We start from the raw sequence: 24,753 nt of genomic DNA on the forward strand, positions 1-24,753 counted from the left end.
CAAAATATAATCACCAAATAAATTACGATGCAATTAGGTTAAGATAAGGTAACTTTATTGATATTTAGAGGGAAGTTCACTAGCTAGCAGTTTATATACTGTAAGTAATTCAAATGAACTCCACCTTTACCAGCTGCAACATTAAAGTGATGAACATCACTTCATGCGTCCATAATTATAAACCGATAATACATTTTTTCTAAATGGACCATTCTGCACAATGAGTAGGCCTACATTTACTTCTGGTACTTTAACTATATTGTGATGCTAATACTTTTGTACTTTTACTTAAGTAAACAACTCACCAGTGGTGGTACTTATTCCACTGCTGGTGATTGTAATAAATGTGTTAAGTTCAACATATATTAAATTGAATTAATAATGTTTATCCTGCTTTAATAATAATGTTAGCAATACAAGTAAGTATGAGGTGGCAGTAATGGAGAAATCACACTGTGTTTTTGTGTTCAAGGCCCTTTAAGACTGAATTCTGTGGTGTCTATGATCATATGTTTTTAAATTATAATATACTACACAGGTTACAGAGGTTTATAATGCAATGGGACAGATTTTTTTTTTTTTTTTTTTACAACTATGAGAAGTTATCATGATGGCAATTATTTTATCTACGGTGGTGACGATTGCAATTTAACATTAGATCTACTGCTTTCACATTACAAAATACCAGGAATGTGAAGTACTTGGATGTATTTGATTGGCCAATCCAGCATCTCATAAGATCCATCCATTTTGTCTACATCCACACCCTACCTGAACCAACAGTTTATCATTTTAATAAAGGACAGAGGATTAATCTGAGGCGTTGCGGAGTAATTACAATGATTGGAATCGAGAGAAATAAGTTCCCTGAAACTGTTTCCTTAAATCTTTGCTTATTGTGAAATACTGGACAGTCTCTGCCTATTCTGACCTCTAAAAATGTTTCAAATAAAACTATCTGAAAAGAGAGCATCAGTCTTGCTACTCAATGACACATGCAACATTAAACAAGGGGTCATGTGTACACATTGTTGCTTTTAAATAGCCTAATCAATATTTTAACAATGGACCACAATAAGAAAAAAACTCAAAAAATAATTTGGTCCCCCTGCAGTGACTCCTGGGTTTCCTGTTGAAGATTTCCGCTTTAGGAGTTAGTAGAGACAAACAACAGAACTTAAAGTAGAGTCATATTTTTTCCTTTATTTATTCAGGGAAGGTTCACTGAGAGGAAGCCTCTCTTTTGCAGGAACGCCATGATCACATTCACACAGTTACAATGTCATACCTGGAAGCTGCCCAGTACAACCACAGTCTGATCTGCTGGCCACTGAGCAGCTCCACTGGTTGGGGTTAAGGGCCTTGCTCAAGGGCACCTTAGTGGTTGTAATGAGGGAGGAACAAGCGCTGCTCTTTCACTTTCCCCACCCAGATTTTATCCTGTTGGGATGGAGATTGAACCGACGACCTCCTGGTCACAAGCTCGCTTCTCTAACATTTAGGCCACCACTTCCCCATATTGGACTTCCATTCATCAGGTGTCCAAGAACATGACTCCAAATGAATGCTTATGTGGCTTTGCTGGATGTGAAAATGGGTAACTGTTTGCTAACAAGTTCGCAAGAGCAACGGTGATAATATGTCAGTTTTTGTTTTCGCAGCTTATTTCTGCTGCCCCTATAAATGGCCAAAAAATCAGAACTTGCAGGTTCAGAAGCCAAAAAGCTTGTTTTCAGCCCACTCGCTCCCAATTCTCTCCTGCTCTTTCTTATATGCAACACTGTACTGTACATGCAGTTGCATGAAGTGTAAAGGAATCTATTGGCTGAACAGAGTAGCAGTTCTTTGGTAAAGTCTAGAATAACATGATGTAGCTAGAACAGGAATTGGTGTCCAATTTCATCCCTCATGTTGTTTTCTGGTGAAGTAATAAGAGACACAGTCACACAAAGAAACATCAACCAAACATTTCAAGTTTCAGGATTCTTTAAAATTCTACCTCTACATGATTTTACATTCCAGGTTTACATTTTAGAGATTGGAGGTCTATTGTATACAGAAAAACAAAGGCCATAAGCTCTGCAGTGAGCTGAGGTAGCACAAAATCAAATGAATGTGTCCTATAATAACTACAATACAGAGTAAGAGTGTCGGAGAGTAAAATCCAGAATCCCGAGAGTGTAGTAAAATATTTTCATTTGGAATAGATTTAAAAACCTGTGTTGAAAGGGTGATTCGGGGTTAAAGGAGACTACTTTCTGCAGTAGGCCACAGCACCATATGCCACTACTCCCACAACAGCAACTAAAGCAGCACCTCCACACAGCAACTCAGTGGAGCTCAGAGGTTTGGGAGTCTTGGGAGCACTGGGCTTTGGTGGCTCTGGCTTTTCTGGTGCTTCTTGACAGGCTTTGGCTGAGTGTTCCTCAACATCCGAGAGGGGAATCTGTGAGAATTTGAGTTGCTCGAGACTCTCTGACGAAGGCTCTTCTGCCATCCGTGCAAGAATAGAAGGAGGGTGGAGCCCTTGAGTTGAGAAAAGCTCCTCCGCTTCAGAGGCTGTGGTTGAAGGGACCGGGGTGGACGTGGTGGAGGGGGGATCCAGCCTGACGATAGGCAGAGGAGGCAGCGCCATCGGGGGAACCACCTGCATGAACTCTGCGGGCTTCTTCTCCACGTAAGGCTCCTCTGCTGACACCAGGAGCTCCTCAGTTTCTGGGGCATAAAGGTCCTGCTCCTCCTCCCTGAGCTCACTCAGCTCCCTCTCCCCACCTAAAACACTCAGCACGCTCGTCTGCAGCTCTTCGTCCTCCTCTTCCTCTGTTCTCCTCGCCCCCTCCTCCTTTTCTGCTTCCTCGAGCAACTCGGCCTCCTCTCGCTCCAGGTGGACCATGTCGGAGTTGAAAGAGTGGTTCTCCTCCCCACCCAGAACCACTTCGTCATTGCTGTCCAGGCTCTTGGTGTCCTCGGGGTCCATGTCGCCCATCGTGGACCAGGACTCTGCCAGCAGGCTCTCGCTCTGCCAGGGTCCGGGGATCTCCGCCTGGGTCAGAGGCAGAGCCGCAGGGCCGGGGCTGAGGGAACCCGCCTCCCCGCCACCTCCATCCCCCCTGCTGGACTCGACTGGGGCCTTTCCCTCCAGAATGAAGACTGGCTGTTGCAGAGACAACACAGATAACTTCATAGGTGGAAGTACAACTATAAGGGAGTATTTCCATTCTATGATACTCAGTTCTTGCTACATTTCAGAGGGAAATATTGCATTTTTATTTGAAGGCTATTGATCACTACTATACTTTGCAGATTAAGATTTTATACACACAAAACATACAGTCAGTTTATAAAATATAATATATTGTTAAATATCTGGAATATAAATCAGTTCAAATGAGCTCCAAGTTGAACAACTGCAACCGGTAAATACGTGTTAATGTGCATAATCCAATACTTTAATAATAACACAACACTGACAGGTGCCGTTCTCCATTATAAGTGCTTTTACTTTTGATACTTTGAGTACATTTTGCTGATAATACTTCTGTACTCTACTACTTACTTTGAATGCTGGATGTTTACTTGTGATATAGTATTTGTGCAGTGTTTGTGTTTTATTGCTTTTACTTTTGGTATTTGCTTTATTACTTTTACTAAAGTAATTGTTTTTGTATCTGAAAATGATAATCAGATATATTTGCACTGCCCTCTCATAACACCTTAGTACAAAGCAGTCCAAAGGTATGAAAATTCACCAACCATCATCTCTAAAGCTAGCTAATTAGCCAAGAAAGCTAATAAATATCTCACTCTTTCCTTCCACTTTCTTTATGTTGGAATTTTAAACTCTGGTGGATTTCTGAGGACTATGGTTAACTGCTCCTCAGATCTCTGCAGGGTAAATCCAGACAGCTAGCTAGACTATCTGTCCAATCTGAGTTTTCTGTTGCACGACTAAAACAACCTTTGAACGTACAAACATTCCACCAAAACAAGTTCCTTCCCGAGGCTATTTTGCAGCGGCACTCTGGCTCCGCTCGGCGCTTAGCACCGCCCATGACGATTGTAATTGGTTTAAAGAAATGCCAATAAACGAGAGCACGTTTTTCTCCCATCCCAGAATGCTGTGTGGACAAGCCAGACCCTCCTCCGCAGCGCTGTGGAGGAAGGTCTGGCAATGCGAGACTACATCAAGTGTACATTTTAAGCCACTTTGAGTAGAATCTGAAAATGTCTGACTTTGGTGGTAGCATCAAAAAAGACACTGTGGCAGACAGCAGTGCACGGCAGGACACAGACAACCCAACACATAGACTGCACCGATTTCCACCAGGATTGTGTCATTTCTTGACAAACCAAAACTTCCGAATATCAGAAATATTTCTACACATAGTGGCTTTAATAAATAATGATCTGCAACATGCTTTTCAACAGGTCACTGTTCTCAGTGACATCAGTGAGGCTGTGGGTGGAAAATGTTGCTCACTGGCTGCTCTGCATTGCTACGGCTGTGACTATCTATAGCCACGACCTGCATATCTTACTATGTTTAGGCACTATATGCATCTCCATCTGTCACCTAAGAGTGGAAGCTATTTCAGTAATTTCCCATGACGTAAGAATCGGACAAGAGTCAGAACATAAAATGGAAGTGACATATTCATTATATCTGAAACACCAAAACTAGTTACAAAAAAACTTGGATATAATCATTTAATCTCGACTGTATAAAATCATAGTTTCTATGAAGACACTTTCCAGATTAAGGATGACTTTTTTACACATGATTGTTTGTAAATGAAATCAGTCTCAAGGTGACCCTCTTCACCCCTTGTAAAACATCTCAGCTTTGATTGCAGAAAGTATTCACCCCCATGCCAGTCCCAGAATAGATCCTCTCAACACTCTTCACTGTCTACCGTTGTATCACGTGAGCTGTCTCGTTTTCTCTGGATTCAGAACATGTCTCTTAACAGGACTCTACAGCGCGAGCACTCTGAGCCCCCTGAAAGGAACCGGATCTAAACTTGTAAGAATCCAGAACTTCAAAAGGAGCAGACTCTGTCAGACCTGAGTACTGAGTACCTGCCCATCAGTGAGTTCAGATAGAGAGGCTATTATTGAGTTTATATAGTGACTTTTTTTAGTGATAAAAAATAGCCAATAAGAGTATCAATAAAGTAGCCCTATCAGACCGATTAAGTAGGTAAGAATAGTAGTATTGATCAAATTCGAACGATACCCATTCCCAATTCTGACACTCTTATTAGCACTGCTAACACCCTTAAGTCAGGTTATGGTTAGGCATCATGGAGATCTCATTTTCCACTGTAGCTTTGAGTTGTTTTTAACATGAATAAAACTCAAAACTGTTTCTGTCATCTTAGCCTTCAGATTTCAGCCGGATGTTTTGAGTTTCAGTTATTTATAATTTGAGTATATAATCTATATCCTTTGAGTTCCACTTCCAATTCAGATTAAATACTAAAAAATACTAATCTATAGTATTAATACTTGCTGGATTGGATAGAATGTTATCAAACCCCAACGCAATTTCAAAACCTAAAAAGAGTAAGTAGAATTATTTTGTTTGAAAAGGGGTGCAAAGTCTCCCTGTCTTTTGTTACATCTTATGTTTTAAAATCATTTGGTAATCCCCTAGCTAAGTAAGTTTTTTTTGTCTTTTATTGCCCATACTCTATGTTTACTGATATATTTCTAATGGTTTAAGAGAGCTACATTAAACTTTATTTTTCTCTGTGCCCCTAAAATAGTTAAATGTAAACGTAGAGCCCTCTCTTAACAAGGACAAATCCTTTAACAGCCTCCCCAGGGTTTGAATATCTGTTACATTTGCGCTCACCCTTAAGTTGTGAATCCAAATTCTAAGAGGTGTTGCTGATAACTGTAAGCAAAACAAATAGTTGTAATTAGTGACGATTAGTAGCTGCAGCAAGAGGTGAAATGTAAATGAGATTTACCAGTTATATTCAATATGGGTAGTGCTATATGTCATTTTGCAAAGAATAAATAAGCTGTAGAATTTCCTGAAGTGTTTGTGGTTACAAATAAAAACCGACAAAGGTAATGTTTATGTCTGCATAAAAAAAAAATGCTATGGAGGCGTCCCTGGCCAGGGTTGATAATCTAAATCTAAATGAATTGACCTCTTAGAAACAAACCAAGACATTTTGCAGTAATTCAAATGTAATGGAAAAAGTCAAAGCAAGGACCTTTAACAGCGTTGGTGAAATATTTGGTAGGGACCTTTTGTTGGATGTTGCAACCCACTTTCTTCTTTCTTTACCTGTGTTTCCTGTCTCAACCTCTACTATTACTGTCCAATTAAAAGGTAAAATGCCATAAAATTATCTTTAAAAACAGGTGGTGATACTTGTATGCAGGTCTGCAAGAAATTCAATAAATATGCTGTCTGATTTTGACTGAATTGGTCCATAAAAATTAAAATTTGTCATTAACATCTGGGTTGGGACCCACCAAGGGGTCGCAAGATGAACCTGAGGAGTCCAAAAAAGAACAAAAACATACTTTTGCTCTATAAAATTGTGTTTAATTTTGTAGACATTTCTTTTGTCTTTGTTTTTATTTTTGTCAAATAATTTTACGTCTTCAGGTCCTCTGAAAAAAACAATTGAAATGCTGCAACATAAGAAGATAAAAATCCCTCTTTGCTTGAATGGCTCAGCTCGTAGGAATGTATAACTGAGGATGATGAGGAGTTGTGAGTGGAATTTTTAGTCGTTTCAATGGGTCACGAAAAATAAAGATTGGGGAAACATTGATCTAGATTCTCTCTGGATATGACTGGATATTTTTTTTAGATCTGAACTTCCTTCTTTAGTTCCTCTGCTTTGCCTTAAAGAACTTGTCCAAGTTTTAGGTGCAATGTTAATAGTGCTCCCCCGTCCACATCTAAACGTTTCATGTAAATAGGTCCTATTAAAGTATGTTCTCAGATGAATAGATTTTTATTGCTTCACTGTTATTGCTTTAAACACATGCTCTCATGCATTCCAAGACTAAAACACAATTTCTTACGTGTTGTCTCACAGGGGAAAGCAAACCCCCTTCATGCCTGTTACACAACAGCTTGGTTAATTTTTGTGCAATAAAACCTTCTGACTTTGAGTCTAGCAGCTGGACAAAATCAATAAAAAAGGCTCATTATGTCTTAAATAAACATTACCAGTACCCAGAGCATTAAAGAACTAAATCATCTCATTAACGCTCCAGTTTGTGTTTAAGCATTCAGATTTGTAAAATCGTATTTATGATTTGAATATTATGTTCCCATGCTTTTAATGACTCAAATCCTTTGTCATATATCACTCCACCTTCTCCAGCTTGAGCAGAGGGAAACTGACGCCTCCAACGGCGTCACTGATTTAATGACCAACTAGCTGCCATGTTGTCTGGTCCAAGCCGTGTGCCCTGTAGACCTGTGCAGACTTCAATCCCTGAAACATTAAAGTTGGCCACACAAACATTTTAAACCCTCCATACGTGGCGGCTCGTCTGTGTCCCCTGCCTGCAAAGAAACCATTAAACCTTTTCTACCCGGGGATCCTCCTTTGCTTACATGGCCTACTTGAGTAATTGGATTCCCATTGATCCTATTCCAGCAATAACAGACTCATGGTGAAGTAAATGATCAGGCAGATTTAGGGCACTCTTTCTGTGCTAAGCGTGTGACGAGGACAGAGGGTTGTCAGATACAAGAATTTGACAAAAGGTCAGCTTTCAATGTCAAAGTGGGAGAACTGGTTCAGATAAGACGAGCCAGCTCTTCACGGCAGTTTCTCTGTCTTGTGCAAGGTGAGATTTTGCCCTTCAAACATCAGAGTGAGCTGTAGTGTGAGCTTCTAACAATGACATGTTTACAGATAACACACTTTTAACAAAGCACAGCGCATACACACAAAAAAATCTGATCACATCTTGATTCAAGGCCCATGTCTACAATCTTTCTCTCTTCTGATTTGGTTCAAATTTCTGCAATGTGAATTAAAAACATCCTATAGCATACCTGCGTCCTCTTGGCGTGGGGCCGAGCGAGCTGCTAGATGAGAAGCAGATGCTGGAGATCAAAGCGAGGCGTACATTCAGACACGAAGCCACGAAACAACAGATAGGCAGACATGCATGCTGGAGCTGGCACAGGACTGACAAGATAGACAAGCTGTGCAAAAGTCTCTCCCCCTTCCTCTCCCCCCCTTTCTCTCTCTCTCTCTCTCTCTCTCTCTTCTCTCTCTCTCTCACACCCACCCCACTTCCCAAATCCATTAAATAACAGTTGGCTGGAGAGGAGTCAGTTAGTGACTTTGCTGTATATTTATAACGAGAAAGAGTGTGAATAATGTAAATAAGAAGTGAAGAATCTGACTTTACCCTGTGGTCACTGTCTCTGAAAGGCCTACAGAGGTCAGTGGGTGAGTGTTTCACTCGGGTAAACAAGTCTGTGGAGTTTTATGTTCACTGTCCAAACAGCACATTATCAGTCAGTCCACAGTGTGCTGCTGTGGGCCAGTGACAGCGAGTGTAAAAAGCCTGCCAGATAGGGAGAAGAGCTATTTCTAAAGCTGAACTTCCCACGTTATACTTCCCTCTACTGGTAAGATTACAAGACTGGACGCTATGCCAGGAAGCTTTTATATGGTAATATGGCACTTGCACAGCACCAACATGTATATTGTGTATATGTCCAGGGACAATTGTGCTAAATCCATGGAACAACAATAATATAATAGTACATAATAATACATTTTATTTATGGGTGCCTTTCTTGATGCTCAAGGACACCTTACATGAACAATTAGTAAAAGAAAACAATGCATCTCTTCTTGTTCTTTTTATACAAGGTTAATGTTTAATTGTGCACTGTCTAAATAAAATTTCACAAAAAAAACATTTCACAGTGTTTCACAATGCAAACATTTCTTTTTCAATAGCTGCCTCAATACTGTGGGATTCCCTTTTTTCCTGGTTTACAGGTTTCCAATTCAATTCCCCTTTATTTCCTATATTATGTGCTTGGTGTGAACATGAGATTTTTCAACTGTCATGGCTGTGTTCAGGTACTCCTACTATTCCCAAACGAAGATAATTGTTAAAATAAATTAGAAATGATTAAATAAAGAATTATGATCACTATAAACTAAATATCATAGCCATTACATAGGAACCTTTTACACCAAATGAAACTAATGAAAATGATCTTTAGTTATTTTTAGGTTCCAAGCTTTTGCCATTTCAATTGTAAAAAATAAATGCAGTTAAAATTAAATCCAGTTTATTCAGGAACAGAATAAATATAACACAACAATGTACAATGTATAAATAACAGAAAATTTAAAAATTTAAAAAAAGAACGTTTTGGTTTCATATTCAAGTATAGAAACTGATATAAAACTGAGTAACATGATTTCAAAAGAAATGGTACTTTTTTGTAGGCTATAGCTAAATTACTAAGTGAACTACAGGGAAACGAAAACAAACAGTGAAACATTCTAACCAAAGCAAATTGAAATAAAAAACAAGATTATAAAAAACTATGACATAATGAAATGCAAGAGGTATACTTTATACTATGTAACTGAAGTTGAATGTATATTAATACATATATCAGAATCAGAATAATAAGTAGATTTTCATTTACAAGGAATTTGCATTGGTGTGTGATGCATGCTATACACGTATTAAGAGTAAATAAAGAGTAAATAAACAAAAAACTGTCAAGAACATAAATATATAATAGAAAATGCCAATAAAAATGTTTTTAAAAAGACACTGTAAAAACTACTATTACAAATTTGTGCCATATAACTGTTTTAGAACTAGTCATTTTTAAAACATGTATTTATATGCAGTATAAATTAAATTAGACAAAAAAATGACAAATATTACATTAAAATTCTCCTGTTTTCTACGTCGTCTCTTGTTCTCGCACCTGATTGGCTGCTCGACTCGGCCGGAAGTAAACATCATGTGACGAGGAAAATCAGCTGATCCTCCGTAGACATCTTTACGAGTCACGACTGCGGCGATTAATTCATACCTCATCTTCTGTGATTTTCGGGTAAATAAACATCGATTTAAAGCTCTTATTGCAGGATTAATACCTCCATGTTGTTGTTGACGGACTCTTTTGTTTCTCACTTGTTTTCATTTATGTTTGTTTTTTTGTTATTTCTTCTCGCAGGCCTCGCGGATCTTTGACAGCTACAACCATGGCGCTCAGCGATGCCGATGTTCAGAAGCAGGTAATGAACCGATTTAACCTTCAAAAATGTCCCCATTCATCTGTTTCTCCTCGGTTGCTGTTGAATTAGTTTTTTTCTTTGCTATTCGTCTCATTAATACACTGAAAAATGTTTCTAGTAGCTGTGATGTGTGTGTGTGTGTGTGTGTGTGGAGAAGAATGACATTGAGAGAGCTGCAGTAACGTTAGGTTAGCATCGAAATAAACACAAACAAGCTATTTTTAGGGTGTTTTTGACTGGACGTTTTGTACGTAAAAACAAATGTTGGTTAGGCCATTTTGATGTCAGTGTTGCGTTGTGGAAGTTATGGCTGAGATGCAGAGGGTCATATTTCCAAATGATCACATGATAAGCACATGCCATGCTAGGGCCTGATGAGGAACTGGGAGTAAGCCACTGGCTGGACTCTTTAATGGGAAACACTGGAAATAATCTCCAGAAGGGCGAACGTAAACCTGCAGAAGACAACTGTAAAAATGTTAAGTTTGGGTCTGGTGTTCATCAGCGGTGAAATGTAACTAAGTGCATGTAATTAAAGGGGAACACCACCTAAATTACAAATTCCAACATGTTATTTGCATGGCCGATGAAAGTTCAATCTATATTTGTGAACATGAGCTAATCTCTCTCAAAGCCAGACACCAGAGAAGTAAAGGTAGGTTCGTGGTCGCCGTGGTGTTCCCGGCGCGAGGTGCACGTGCCAAAAAAATGACGTCATCGCCTCTTTAGTGTCCAGCGCAAAGGTGCTGCAAGTTGTTGGAGCGTGTGGTCGTTTACTCGCAAATTTTACGCGCTGCACGTTCCATTTTAAACATGGTCGGCTGGGAAGACCGAGCAGGGTTCGCATGCACAAACATCTGTATGATCCTTCATGTACAGACCACAGGGTGTCAGATGGCCTTAAATATGAGAGCGCCAACACATGGGAAAAGAAACAGCATTTTGCTGGAGGCTGTAGGAAAACATGAGATCACTTTGTCAAAAGTTAAAAAACGGTCTCATGCTTTCTTTTACTTCCGCTATCTACTTCTTCTCTACTACTTCTTGCTTATTCGCAGATCATTTTTTATGTACGCCCCCTGGCGTTTTGGATAATATTGCAACGAACAATGTGTTGAGCATGATTCATATCTCACACGGTATCTATGGAGGCCCGCGCCACGGTGTCTTGCGCGACCATAAACAAAGCTTAAGTCTCAAACTTGTGATGTCATAAAGTATAAAGTGTGGAGCTGCTCAGTAGACAAGGCATTGGACACTGATTTTGTTTTCTTTATTTAATACCCAAATGAGCTTTATTGTATTGTAGTGTGGCGTAGTTCCCCTTAAAGTACAAATTCATGCAACTTTATACTTTTGCTCTGCTACGTCTCAGAGGAAAATTTGTACTTTTTACCCCACTACATTTGTCTGACAGCTTTAGCTGTTTTACATATTACAATTTTTCATCCCCTTCCTGTCTAATGAAAACCATGCATCTCTGAATTTGTTGATTTTTAAACTGAAGAAGTGTTCCTTTTACATGTTATCAAATTCTCCTACTTCTTAATATAAATAAACTATTTAAAAAGCCTTCCTTGATCAGCTGGAAAATGCAACGTATGATGATCTTATGATTCATTGCTGAAGATTAACCTACCAACAGTATATAAAGGAGTTAAAATGAGCACAACCTTAAACATCTACAGCAGTAAAGTGCAACATACACATTATTGCAGCAAATAATAGGACAACACTAAAGGGAACATTTGACTTTTGATACTTTTTAAGTAAAGCTTATACATACTTTGACTTAAGGTTTTGGATGCAGGACTTTTACTTGTTTTGTCACAGTTTAGTATTAGTACTTTTACTCAAGTAAAGGATTCTTCTTCCACCACTGACACATTCCTCACCATAGTGATAAAGTCAGGCAGCAGGGTAAGGTGGCAATTTGCAGTAGTAAGGAATAATGCTTGATGGTGCATATAAAACCCTAAACGTGGGGGAGGAGGGGAATCCTATGTTTGTGAGGAAGCCAAGTCTTTTTGTCATTAATGTTTCTTCTTCCTGTCTACAGATCAAGCACATGATGGCCTTCATTGAGCAGGAGGCCAATGAGAAGGCAGAAGAGATTGATGCAAAGGTAAAATCATTGCAGTAAAATCACACAGTGCTGTAGAGAGTGACTAGAATGGATGATTAATTAGTCCTTTTTTTAAAGTATTTTTTTTTTTACAACATTTTATGCTTTAATTAGTGAGTGAACAGTAGAGCGATAACAGGAAACGAGAGGAGAGAACAATGGGGGGAAAAGCAAATACAAGGATGAACTCATTCTTCAATATTGGTGCAGGCAAATGCCAGGACAGCCAGCATCGACATGCGACTTTGCTCCAGATTTGATCAAAATCAGGCGTGATGTAGCAATTATGGCCTTTTATTTATTATAGAGTGCCCCTCTCAGACCAGGCACTGAATTGAGTGTCTGTATTAATTTAATCCTTTATTTAAACAGGTAGTGTCACTGATAACAACGTACGCAAGAATACATTTTAAGCATAGACAACCAAACAGAGATTCACAACATCATACAATCTACCTACACAATCTTAGGCCACATTAAAGAGTATAAGGTTTAAAAATACATCAGTCCTCACCATCACCATCATTTCCTGTGTGAGACTCATCACTAGGGGCACCAAAAGCACACTAAAGGGGGCCTATTGGCAGATTTCACACAATCTGAACACTTTTGATATAATTATCTTACACCTGATATATTAGACAAATTTTATATTTTTCTTAACCTACAGGTGGCACCAGTTCTTTGGTTTCAACAATATTGCCCATTGCCCATTAGTGTCTTAAATTTAACAATAGAGAAATATAAATATATCTGAATTTGTGTAGGAAGGTTTGTGGCATATTTGTAGATTAAAAGGTTAAGGCCTTTCAGCTTTTGACAGTTTTACGACACTGATTCTAAATCTATTCTGCCATCAAATTTTGTCTTTGTTATGACAAATTGAACCTTTTAATGTGACCTTTTTAATGATGGTGTACAGCAGCATCAGAGTAAGTGTAAGGGTGAAGTCATCTGCTGAGTGAACTGTGTCTCCTCCTGCAGGCAGAAGAAGAGTTCAACATCGAGAAGGGCCGCCTGGTCCAAACTCAGAGGCTGAAGATAATGGAGTACTACGAGAAGAAAGAGAAGCAGATCGAGCAGCAAAAGAAAATGTGAGTCATGGCGGGAAATCACAGGACTCATCAAGTCCTCCCTTCCTTAATCCGGCCTTTTTTTAAGAACAAAGAAATGTCTGTACTGTATGTGTGACACAGAGTTTCCGTGACTTTATTTACTCACTCTGTCCTACAATGACTCTTCTGTTAAGATGCTGCAAACAGTCTGAAGGGTTTCCACACAGACATAATCCAACTTAGAAGTCTAAACAGACTGTGCGTGTGTGTGTGTCTCTCATTTGTCTACTTAAACAGTCAAATGTCTAACCTGATGAACCAGGCTCGACTGAAGGTGCTGAAGGCCCGGGATGATATGATCTCGGTAAGCAGCTGTACCACTTGTTGTCGTCACGCGGTCATATTTTATACACAGAGGATATAGATGATGAGAGATGGATTGTGTAAATGATACGGTCTGTAAATCCCTCAGGAAATGCTAAACGAGGCCCGCCAACGGCTTGGTAATGTCGCAAAAGACCCAGCCAGGTATCCAGCTCTGATGGACGGATTGATCTTACAGGTTAGTTTATACTCTCAGGTACACCTAGTGCAGTCTACTACCCTTTTCACACCAATGGACCTTCTTCAAAGCAGACATTTTGACTTGTCAAAGTAGGAAAAGCTTGATAACCTTAACGATGGCTCAATTCCATCAAGTGTCCCAGTAAGCTATTTCAGTGAGGCATCATGCACAATACCAGGGCCTCTCCTAAGTGGAATGCAGCCATCATTAATGGTTTTGAATACACCTGTTCTTTTCCTACTATGACATGTCAAGATGTCTGCCGTGAAAAAGGTCTATGGCTCATTCAGGGTTCTAACCAAGTCGACTGTGTTTGAAAGGGGTAACCCTCCTCGAGCTACTCGGCCAGGTAGCCAGCCAGGCCCAGGGGGGCGGGGGGGACAAATGATGTGATTGGTTGGAAATGACAGTGGGGCAGGCGTCACCGGTCACTGCCTATGTTCGCTGCACACTTTAAAAAAAAAAAAAAAAAAAAAACAACAAAATACATTTTGTCTCATTGTGCTTTACGCTGAGTTTTCACCATAGACTGTATAAAACTAGGATTTTCACAGGCAGCTTCAACAACAGCAGAGCAGGCAGCACGGTGGCTCAGTGGTTAGCACTGCTTCCTCACAGCAAGAAGGTTCTGGGTTCGAACCCAGGTCGTCCCAGACCGTTCTGTGTGGAGTTTGCATGTTCTCCCCGTAATAACTGTTCTCTACCCCCGTGGGTTTCTTCCCACCATAAAAGACATGCATGCAACTAGGACTACAATTTAAAATTAGCCAAGTGGCTGACACTGGCGCATTTACAGAAATGTTGATTAATGTGCATTCTCCTAATCAAATAAATAGTGTTCATTAATTTGCGATGTTCTTTGGCCCGGATGTTCACTAGTCTGCCTTTTGCAGAGCAGTAGCTGAGTTTTGAGGTAAACGTTTGAGGTTAGAACGTAAACGTATGAAAATAAGTTTTGTTTAATTCTCTCCGCACTGCCGCTCTTACTCCCTCTCTCTGGCACAAGACAACCGACTGCAGTTCAGCGCGGCTCCTGGGGAGCGCGAATCTCTCTCTTTTTTTTCTCTGTCTTTTTAAAAAGGAGTCGTGAAGCCAACAGCAAAGCCCAACTTTACTTTTAATGAAATCAAACAAAAGGAAATGTTCTCCCCTTGTCTTAAAATAGTCATAAACCGATACTAGAGTAATCTACCTCCTTGTCCAGCTGCTGCTATAAATTTGTAGGAGATATCAGTCCGCACAAAATCATCTGAGAAGTGTTTGATGGTTATTTATTTGTGCTTTAGAATGTAATCACTGCGTAACAATTATAAAATAAGCTTTATTTATCTCACCCAAGAGTTGAAAATTGGCAATAGCTATAAACTCTCTGTGCAGCACATCAGTTTCATGCTCTGTATTGTTGTATATATGTTAAATGGCATTGTCCCGATCAAATAAAATAAAGTTTACTTCAGTGTATGAGGAAAATGTGTTGATTATAAAACGGAAGTTCGATAACTTTCATAATCTTTCATATCAGGGATTCTATCAGCTTCTGGAGCCCAAAGTGACTATTCGCTGCCGTAAACAGGACGTGCAGATGGTACAGGTGAGTAAATTACCAAGTGCATGTTCAAATTTAAAATTCATCCATTTCAGAATTTGCTTTATTGGCCAAGTATGTGAACACACACACACACACAACTTGACTCCAGTTTTAAGTAACTCTCAGTGATGCACACAGTGCCAAGAACAATTTTACGGGAGAATAGAAATGGACTTACAGTTCAGAACAAGGACAACAAGCTGAGCAAACATGGGTCAAATTAAACACACTCACAAACCAGTATGTGCATACAAGTAGGTGAAAATGTGTATATACGTATAATTTGGCAGATGCTTTTTGAATCGAGTGAGGTAGCTCCTTAAAATCAGTTGAAATCTGAACTTTGTCTTTCAGGCATCCATCCAGAGGAATATTCCTATATTTAAAGCAGCTGTGAAGATGAACATCGAGGTCCGCATCGACCAGGATAACTTCATCCACCCTGACGTGTAAGCAGCATCACATTTGATCAAGTCCCAAAAGCACCCCTGAAAACGTTTGGATGAGCATTTTCTCAATTTGATTTCTCTTCTTTTGGTGTTTTGTCTTCTTCAGTTCTGGAGGTGTTGAGCTCTATAATGCTAACGGGAAGATCAAGGTGGCCAACACCCTGGAGAGCAGACTGGACCTCATGGCTCAGCAGGTAGGACAATAGAGAGACCGCTCATATTATCAGTCTCAAATTTTCCTTTTCACCCTTGAGACTTATTTAAACATGCTTTATAAACGCTCCTTTACGTGTGATTTGTAGGCTTATCTAGTTTTAATCCCCCCTTTTCATCAATCTCATATTCAAAAGGTCTTGATGTTCATACGTGTTGATTGAATTCCCCTTTAATGAGGAGTGCAGTCAGTAATAAATTAAATAAACTCATTTGACAGAAATAAGATTACTGTATAGGTTTCATAATCCCCAAAATTTAATGTATTTACATCTCTTGTATTGGCAGTTCCCTCTTTTTTTCTTTTATAGTGAACACACACATAAACAAAAAAGGGAATGAAAAATAAAAAAATAAATAAAAAACAAAAGTGAGAAGAAAGGTAACAACAAGAACGTATGCAGTATATTAAATTAAGACTGTGTAACAAGGGCATGAACAAGCAAGCACAACTGTAGGTTGTTATGGAAAAAAAGAAGTTTATGACTTCATACAACATATTATATACACCCTATATATCAATCAACATTTATTTATTTAGTGCTGTATAGCAACTAGCAGGTATCTAAAGTAAACAGGAAAACATAACCTACAGTAGAATCAGAAAGGAATCAAACTTCCTGTAAAATGAACTGTTTAACTATATCTGTGTTATATAAAATGGAAACCACAATAATCCCATTCATGTATAAACATTGTACATCTATAGTAATTAAAAGAGAAAATGATTCAAGGTATGAATATGTATGAGCCAGTCTTATTCATGTACTGTTTGATAATATATTTTTATTTTTTATTAAAGGTTTAAAAAAAAATGGTGGTTGTCTTTAAACCTACATTGTGTCATTTTTTGTTGATTCTTAGCAAAAAAAACTTTGTTCGTTCATAAATATGTGCTCATTCATGTGTAATTAATTCCACCAACTAATCAAAGTATTCTCATAAGCGTAGAATCTGCCATTCAGAATAATTCAGAAGACGTAAGGGGAGTCGCTCGAATGACGGCAGTCATGTAGCGCCTCCATCTTTAAAATACCTTAGCCAAAGAGGGACATACCTCCGCATTTCGCACTTTTAGACTCAGTGGCACTGTGACGAATGCCAGCCGGGAGGGGAAAAGGAGAATTAAAACGACAACTAATATTAGCTAATAGCTAATTTCGGGTTCGGCCACCGTAGCAGTTAAAACGTGCTTGGAATGGGAGGGGCTAGAAAGTAATATTCAGTTGGTTCTCATATACAATATCACCGCTAGATGGGACAAATTCTCACCTTACATTTTTATAAATAAGCTTTTCGTAGTGAAATAAAAGTCAAATGAATTTGAACAAACAATCTAGTCTCCTGCTAAATGTTTGTTTGTTTGACTTTCCTCGTATTTTTGCTGTTTTGTATTTATAAATAGAGCTGAAATTAGCAATCGATTAATCAATTAGTCGATCTAAAGAAAGGAAAAAGGGTTTTGGACTTTTGGTAATACAAAACTAACAATTCTAAAATATCGTCTCAGGTTTTAGGAAAGTGTGTGTGTGGTATGTCTCACTATTTTCTGACATTGTATTGACCAAACGATTTCTAGAGAAAATAATCGGCAGGTCAATCGTTGCAGTTGCAGTCCTGCCTGTAAGCCATGCCTTTCTGTGTTTGCAGATGATGCCAGAAATCCGAGTGTCTCTCTTCGGAGCCAACCCGAACCGCAAGTTCCTGGACTAAATACCTGTGCTGTATTAAAGAAAAGCTCTCCTTTTATTTTTTATTTTGTCACATGAAAGACGCATTCCTCTGTCTGTGAAACGAATCTCCCATGCAAAAGAGACTCATTGTTGTTGTGTGATGTATTGCTGTTTTTTTTCTGTGCATTAAGGGACATGATAAACCCTGCAGCTCAACGTTACAGATGTGCATCGTGGGTACTGCGCGGTTGTTGTCTCGGCTGCTCCCCTTCGAGGGTCTCAGTTTACACTGATAAGTCCGGTTCGACAGGATCTGGTGATTGGCTGGATGTTTAACAAGTTGTCCTCTAATTGGATCATGACAAACACAGCGTCCGTGTCACGGTTTTTCCACCGCTACCCCGTATTATAATACGTTGCATGGGACATTGTGTTGCTAATGGACATCCGCTCCAACCAATTACCGAGATAATGAATAGCATCCTAGGAACAAAACTGAAGACTGTACATGACCTTACAGAGTAAATTTATTGATGTATGTTATTCTGTCATGAATTCAACGAGTGGGTGATATCATTCCAGAGGGTGCACTGTATGTATATGAGGTTTCCAGATTAAATTATATCGTATGTGTGGTTGTTGTGTTTTTTTTTTTTTTTTTTTTTTTTTTTTTTTTTCTTTTTGAGTCTAAAACTGAAGATGTTATATTGTGGAAATGTAAAACATAATAAAATATAAATCATTAGTATCACTTCTCTTCTCTGTTTGGCTCAAACATTGTCCTTACAGCTGGCTGACCAACACTTTTTACTTTTATTGTGCAATCATGCTTCATTCATTAGTTTATCACATGGTCTTTGTCAGACAAAAATGCCTCCATTTATCCAGTTGCTCCATGTATTTTGCTGACGTGCTCGACTGATAGCGGAGGCTTTTCGGAGACTGCTGAGCTGAGACACAGGACCCCAGAAGCTCCTTCAGCTCCCTCTTGTAAGTATTTTATGTCTTTAAGTAAGCTAAATTTGCTTTTATTTAGTTTGTTAATGATCTGAAGGTGGATGGTTACTTCCCTCTGCTTTTCTCTTGGATCGTATTTTTTTTTTAAATTTTTTATATTAACTCCCAGCAAAGCAGTCGTGGTCAGGCTACTCAATAGGATCTGTCAGCACCGTAATACAGCTTGTTATCATGTTAACCCAAAAACTAAAATATCTTAACTAAAACTAATCAAATTTAGTTATCCACTCTGCGGTTAAAAACCACACAACCTCTCGTCCGAGGTAAAAGGACTTTTAGTGCATGTCTCACAGAGTCTTTCTTTACAGCATTGAATACAGCAAACCTGCACTTGTGGAGGGAGTGTGGTGTTCTAGCACCCTCCTGTGGCACATAAGGATATGGTGATCTCAATCTGCCAGGCTGTGGTCACTTGTGTGCCCCTTCTGTGGATGGTAAGAGTGACTGATGGGATGCCCGACCCTGCTCAGAGGGACCTGCTGATGCGTCAGGAGGCGTCCAGACAGACGGGAGGCCAGGTGATGCTGACGGTGGCTGAGCAGAAGCTGGATGCTTACCTCCATCGATTAAAGGAGCAAGAGATGTCTGCTGCACAGTTCCCCCCAGCTATCCACTTCTTCAAAGCAAAGCCTCTCATCCAGAAGAGTCCAATCTTCAAATTGCTGCAGAAGATGCCTAAAGGTGATGTCACAAGCATGGATGAACAGAGCCTACCTGGCACAGATGCAATGCAATATTTGTTTTCCTTCATATTATAAAATATATCCGTACATCTCAGGCTTTCTTCGATGACTATTTACTGTTTTTTTTTAAAGATTATTTTCTGGGGCATTTTTAGGCCTTTATTTCCACAGGACAGATGAAGACATGAAAGGGGAGAGAGAGGGGGAATGACATGCAGCAAGGGGCCGCAGGTCAGAGTCGAACCTGCGGCCGCTGCCTCGAGGAGTAAACCTCTATATATGTGTGCCTGCTCTACCAACTGAGCTAACCTAACTATTTACTGTTTTTGAACCAACATGAGCACCTGAGAGTTCTGGCTTAGCGGCAAAATGTCACCTAAAGACACGCAAAATGACACCAAAGAGACAAAAATGACTGCAAAGTTAGACAGAACTACTTTAGAGACACACTTGACCACAGAGATGCAAAACATTGACAAAGAGTCACAAAATAACTACAAAGAGATGCACAATGACTAAAAAGACAAAAGATACAAAATTAGACGAGACAAAAAATCAAGACTCAAAATGACTACAAAAGACACAAATTGACTGCAACGAGAACAAAAGAACTATAAAGCTATGCAAAACAACTACAATGTTATGCAAATGTACTGAAAGACATTCAAAATGACCACAGAGACTAGAAAAAGACACAAATCGACTACAAAGACATGAAAACAAACTACAAAGAGACCCAAAATAACAAGAACAGACGTGAAAATAGCATGGTCATCTTGCTCCAATGTAGGATGTATCGTAATCCATCCACGGTCACATCACCCAATAAATAAGCAAGATCTTCATTTTATGTAACTGTCTAAGCTCAGCACATCAATCTGAGTTTGAGGTTATATCCTGCTGTTTTTGGTGACAGGTGCAGCCCTCCACATCCACACCTCCTCTATGGTCGGTGTTGAATGGCTGGTGAAAAATGTCACCTACAGGCCTCACTGCTACATCTGCTTCACCTGGGACAACTCGGTCCGCTTCTTGTTCTCCGAGCGCCAGCCGTTTCCACGATGGGACTGCTTCTACTGGCGGCTGCTTGAGACATTGAGAGCCCAAATAGGAGACCCTACAGGCTTTGATAACAGGTTGGGTAAGATATCACCTTCCCTTACACATTTCAAGTCAAGATACAGTGGGAGAACTTAACCCCGAATATTTTGGTGGTGTTTTTCAGTTTAATGAAGCAGCTCACACTGTTCACTGAGGATCCGGATGGAGAATACCCGAGCCAAGAGGTTGTATGGGAGAAGTTTGAGAAAGCCTTCATCGCAGCTGCTGGGCTCATCACCCATGCCCCTGTGCTGAGGGACTACTTCTATAAGGGCCTAGAGGAGCTTCTCCATGACAACATCATGTATCTGGAATTCAGGAGCGGTCTCTCAAGGGTGTGTGCTTGCTTCTTTGTTCAAAACTGGTCTCCAAGCTCCAGCCTTTCTTAAAGAGCCACAGTAGCAGTATTGGTAGCAATTGTAGATCTGATATTTGTGCATTGCATTTATGCGTTTCAGACGTATGAGCTTGATGGAACCATTCACGATAAGGTGTGGACACTGAAAACGTTTCAAGAAGTCACAAGGAAATTTATAGCAGATCACCTGGACTTTCTTGGGGCTCGTGTCATCATTTCTGTGCACAGGTACTACGTGAAACCTTTTCTGATTTGGATTCTGAAGAGACTTTGACAAGACATATTTCCTCTTATTTTACAGGTTGTTTTTTTTTTGTCGCTATGGTACTATTATCAATGGTATGTACAAGACTCCCAACTGATCATACTCGTAAATCATGAAATCTTGCATTCAAAGCAACTGATTCTTCTTTAATTTGGCTGATGAACATCTTTCCCTACAAGACCAATGTTTCAACCATTAAGGTTCTGTTGAAATATGAGTACATTTGTTAAGTCACCTAAATCTATCATAGTGCAATTCTTTCAGTTAAGTTATTGTAACAATCACTTAGTCCAAGACCAAACAATGTAAGATACATGCTTCAAAATGACCCGTTGAAGTGCTAAAGATGATCGGTTTGCGTCACTGTTTTCACATTACAGTTAGCAAAAATGTAACTGTGCATTACCCATCAAATTCAAAAACAAACTATTTCCATGATTCCTATCCCTTCAGAATTGTGATCAATGGACCTTTTTCTCAGCAGACATTTTTGACTTGTCATAGTAGGAAAAGCATAGCTGAAATTGATAACCTTAATGATGGTTTAATTCCATCAAGTGTCCCAGTAAGCTATTTCAGTGAGTCAGCATGCACAATACCAGGGCCTCTCCTAAGTGGAATGCAGCTATCATTAATGGTGTTAAATACACCTGTGCTTTTCCTACTATGACATGTCAACATGTCTGCTGTGAAAAAAGGTCTATGAAGACATCTTCCCCAATCAGCGATGCCAGAAACTAACTTTTTTTGCAACATTACTGTAAGGTTTTGATTAATTATAAATACTGTAAAACAATAAATAAAAAAACACACACACTGTAACAGAAGTGAATGAAAATTGAATACTGTAAATACTGTAAAAGTTTTCTGTAGTACACACTAATCTGCATCAATTTGGTCTTCTGGATTTGGCCCTAAGTTCTCGTCCACATCACAGTGTATGTTTTTATAGTTCATGCACCTTGGGAAAAATCTTCTTGAATGTCCAATCCAATACTGATATTTGTCAGCAGTGCTGTCATCACAAGCCTCATCCACACTTTTGTATTGTACACACTGTAATCATTGCAGTGGCCCTGATGGTTTGAGCACTACTGTAAATTTACCAACACTAAGGTTGTGGATTCAAATCCCACGAGGTCACATAAAAATCTCACACCTTAGGTTGGTGATTGTGAAGTTTTGCATCGGACTATATCAGGCAAATAACCAACCATACGTACAGTATATTATGCAAATGTTTCATTGACTGTCAGTTATTAACAATGAGCATAGAGTTAGTAAAAGTATTTCAACAATAGAGATGAAAATCCTAGCCAAAGTTAAGTCTGTACTTTGTATGACCGTAGTGTATTTCAATGTGAAACTGGTCTTTCTAGATGTTTTGTACACAGTCAATGTCAGATGTACTTAGTTGTGTAAAGAGGTACTTTTTGATGATCTGTTGGTTTATTTGTACTAAAGGTAGTGAAATATTACTTGTGAGAATTGTACCAGCGTCAGAAAAAAACTGGAATGCACAATAACTTTTTAAGAGACTGACAAAAAGTTGCATAATTTCAGTTCTCAGAGCCTTTACTTGAGTGAAGTGAAACAATCAAAAATCCTTTATCCTTAATCCAAGTATTGTATAGTATAAAATCATACTAGGGTTATCAACAAAATGTACCTAAAGTATTAAAAGAACTCATTACTCATGACTGATATATTATTATATACTGTGTATATATAGTACGCTTCCACTCAACTCCAGAGGATAATAGAAAGTGTCCACTGTGTAATCTGGGAGAGGTCAGAAATGCAATGCACTTTTTGTTCTATTTTCTATTATATCACAATCTTAGACACAGCCTTTTAACTTAAAATGTCTGCAGAATGGGCTGATGTGTTTTCTATGTCTGACTTCAGTACCTTTTTTACAGACAAAGTGTTCCGCCCACAGCTCAGTTTGTTTGATGCCTCAAAACAGGGTGGGAGGGCACTTCATGTTTGATTAGTTTTATTTGCTTTGACATAACTTGACATTCATGGAGGTGTGTTGTATTTGTTCAGTTCAAAGTATTTAAAATTATGCTAGTACATTTACAGTACAAGAACATTTACTCAGGTGCCATACTTGAGTAAGTGTACTTAGCTACTTATAATTGTCAAATAAGTTGGTTGTCTTTGAATTAACAAAGTGGGGACCATATGCCATATATTATTTTCTCTAAAATGAAATAATTCTCTAACTATAGTTATTAGATGACCTCTTTATGATTTAGTTTACGGCTTTCTGGAAACCGAATTCCTGACTTATTAAAGGGCCTCCCCATCAATTTAGTACTACTCAACACTTCTGTCTACTACTAGTCAGTACTGTGTTTCTGTAGGTTGTCAGGATTTTTGACAAAAAAGATTGTTTGCCATGTTACTGTGTTTGCAACCGATACACCAGCTGTTATCATTTTGTCCCCCTACATTACAGCAATGCACACATAGCTAGAAATAAAAATAAGAATTACCAGAATAGTCATTACATACATAATACAGGCATCTTATAATGTAAATGTTGGTGTAAAACTGCACATTTGTGTTGTGATTATGATTATTTGTGAATCAAATAGGGGACTTATTTGGGTGTTTCGTTGGTGCTTTCTTCAGGGCTCTGAGTGTATCTGAGGTCAAAGCAGCTGTAAAAGAGGCCATCCAGCTGCAAAAGGACTTCCCAGATGTTGTTGCAGGATTTGACATGGTAAGAAGTGATCGGTCTTCTATGAACCTTCTGTTTGAGTAAACATTAAGCGGAGTAAATGGAAAGTGGAAATTCTCTTGTTTGTTGTGATAATTTAATTTGCTTTTTCTTGAGCTTACGTTATGGTTTGCAGGTTGGCAGGGAGGACAGTGGGAGGTCTCTTTGGTACTTTAGGGAGGCACTTTCTATGCCAGCTGAACTGGGTGTCACTCTGCCATACTTCTTTCACGCAGGGGAAACAGGTGGGTGGACCAAAAGCAACTACAAGCAACAACAAGCTTTTCAAAAGTTCATTCCACTTTGTATGCTTGTTTGCAGATGATGATGGCACCAACGTAGATCAAAACATTCTTGACGCCCTTTTGTTCAACACGACACGTATCGGGCACGGCTATGCTTTGGCACACCATCCACTTGCCAAAGAGCTATCTCGGAAAAGAAACGTGGCTGTGGAACTGTGCCCCATCTCAAACCAGGTCAGATAACCTATTGTTGTTGGCACAATAGAAAAAAATCTGGCTGAATCCAAATACTGTGATGTGTTCAGTGTCATCATGTCAAATCTGCAAGGGTGCTGGACCACGAGGGGATGAAATGTGCTGCAATATGTAGAAGCTAGAATAGATATTCTCAAAATTAGCATTAACTAAGGA

General features: G+C 39.1%; 3 protein-coding genes across 3 annotated transcripts in view; 2 read left to right on the forward strand and 1 right to left on the reverse strand.

The window, feature by feature from the left end:
* Positions 1 to 1,452: 1,452 nt before the first annotated feature.
* On the reverse strand, positions 1,453 to 8,199 carry si:ch211-214j24.14 (neurofilament medium polypeptide). The gene is made up of 2 exons (XM_028570823.1): positions 8,042 to 8,199; positions 1,453 to 3,154 (listed from the first exon to the last, which is right to left on the reverse strand). Exon 2 carries the CDS (start codon positions 2,984 to 2,986, stop codon positions 2,252 to 2,254), a length of 735 nt encoding a protein of 244 aa, XP_028426624.1. The 5' UTR covers positions 2,987 to 3,154; positions 8,042 to 8,199; the 3' UTR covers positions 1,453 to 2,251.
* A 1,781-nt stretch (positions 8,200 to 9,980) lies between these two features.
* Positions 9,981 to 18,693, forward strand: atp6v1e1b (ATPase H+ transporting V1 subunit E1b). Its single transcript, XM_028570476.1, has 10 exons — positions 9,981 to 10,090; positions 10,214 to 10,274; positions 12,334 to 12,399; positions 13,384 to 13,493; positions 13,752 to 13,818; positions 13,927 to 14,016; positions 15,542 to 15,610; positions 15,962 to 16,056; positions 16,163 to 16,250; positions 17,920 to 18,693. Exons 2-10 carry the CDS (start codon positions 10,242 to 10,244, stop codon positions 17,980 to 17,982), a joined length of 681 nt encoding a protein of 226 aa, XP_028426277.1. The 5' UTR covers positions 9,981 to 10,090; positions 10,214 to 10,241; the 3' UTR covers positions 17,983 to 18,693.
* Positions 18,694 to 18,861: 168 nt separating this feature from the next.
* Positions 18,862 to 24,753, forward strand: part of ada2b (adenosine deaminase 2b) — an 8,164-nt gene continuing 2,272 nt past the window's right edge. The window contains exons 1-8 of the mRNA XM_028570782.1: positions 18,862 to 18,932; positions 19,268 to 19,640; positions 20,559 to 20,778; positions 20,868 to 21,078; positions 21,202 to 21,329; positions 24,010 to 24,100; positions 24,234 to 24,342; positions 24,419 to 24,576. Coding sequence (XP_028426583.1) covers positions 19,340 to 19,640; positions 20,559 to 20,778; positions 20,868 to 21,078; positions 21,202 to 21,329; positions 24,010 to 24,100; positions 24,234 to 24,342; positions 24,419 to 24,576 — 1,218 coding nt within the window. The 5' untranslated portion in view covers positions 18,862 to 18,932; positions 19,268 to 19,339. The remainder of the gene's footprint in view (positions 18,933 to 19,267; positions 19,641 to 20,558; positions 20,779 to 20,867; positions 21,079 to 21,201; positions 21,330 to 24,009; positions 24,101 to 24,233; positions 24,343 to 24,418; positions 24,577 to 24,753) is intronic.

Source organism: Perca flavescens, chromosome 23, assembly GCF_004354835.1.
Source record: "Perca flavescens isolate YP-PL-M2 chromosome 23, PFLA_1.0, whole genome shotgun sequence".
In the NCBI taxonomy this organism is placed as follows: domain Eukaryota; kingdom Metazoa; phylum Chordata; class Actinopteri; order Perciformes; family Percidae; genus Perca; species Perca flavescens.

Excerpts from the sequence above, each read along its gene's own strand:
- si:ch211-214j24.14 (XM_028570823.1), bottom strand. The coding sequence starts at position 2,986 with ATGGGCGACATGGACCCCGAGGACACCAAGAGCCTGGACAGCAATGAC.
- atp6v1e1b (XM_028570476.1), top strand. The coding sequence starts at position 10,242 with ATGGCGCTCAGCGATGCCGATGTTCAGAAGCAG. Across the intron at positions 14,017-15,541 it reads TGGACGGATTGATCTTACAG|GGATTCTATCAGCTTCTGGA; the intron begins GTTAGTTTATAC and ends CTTTCATATCAG. Across the intron at positions 15,611-15,961 it reads AGGACGTGCAGATGGTACAG|GCATCCATCCAGAGGAATAT; the intron begins GTGAGTAAATTA and ends TTTGTCTTTCAG.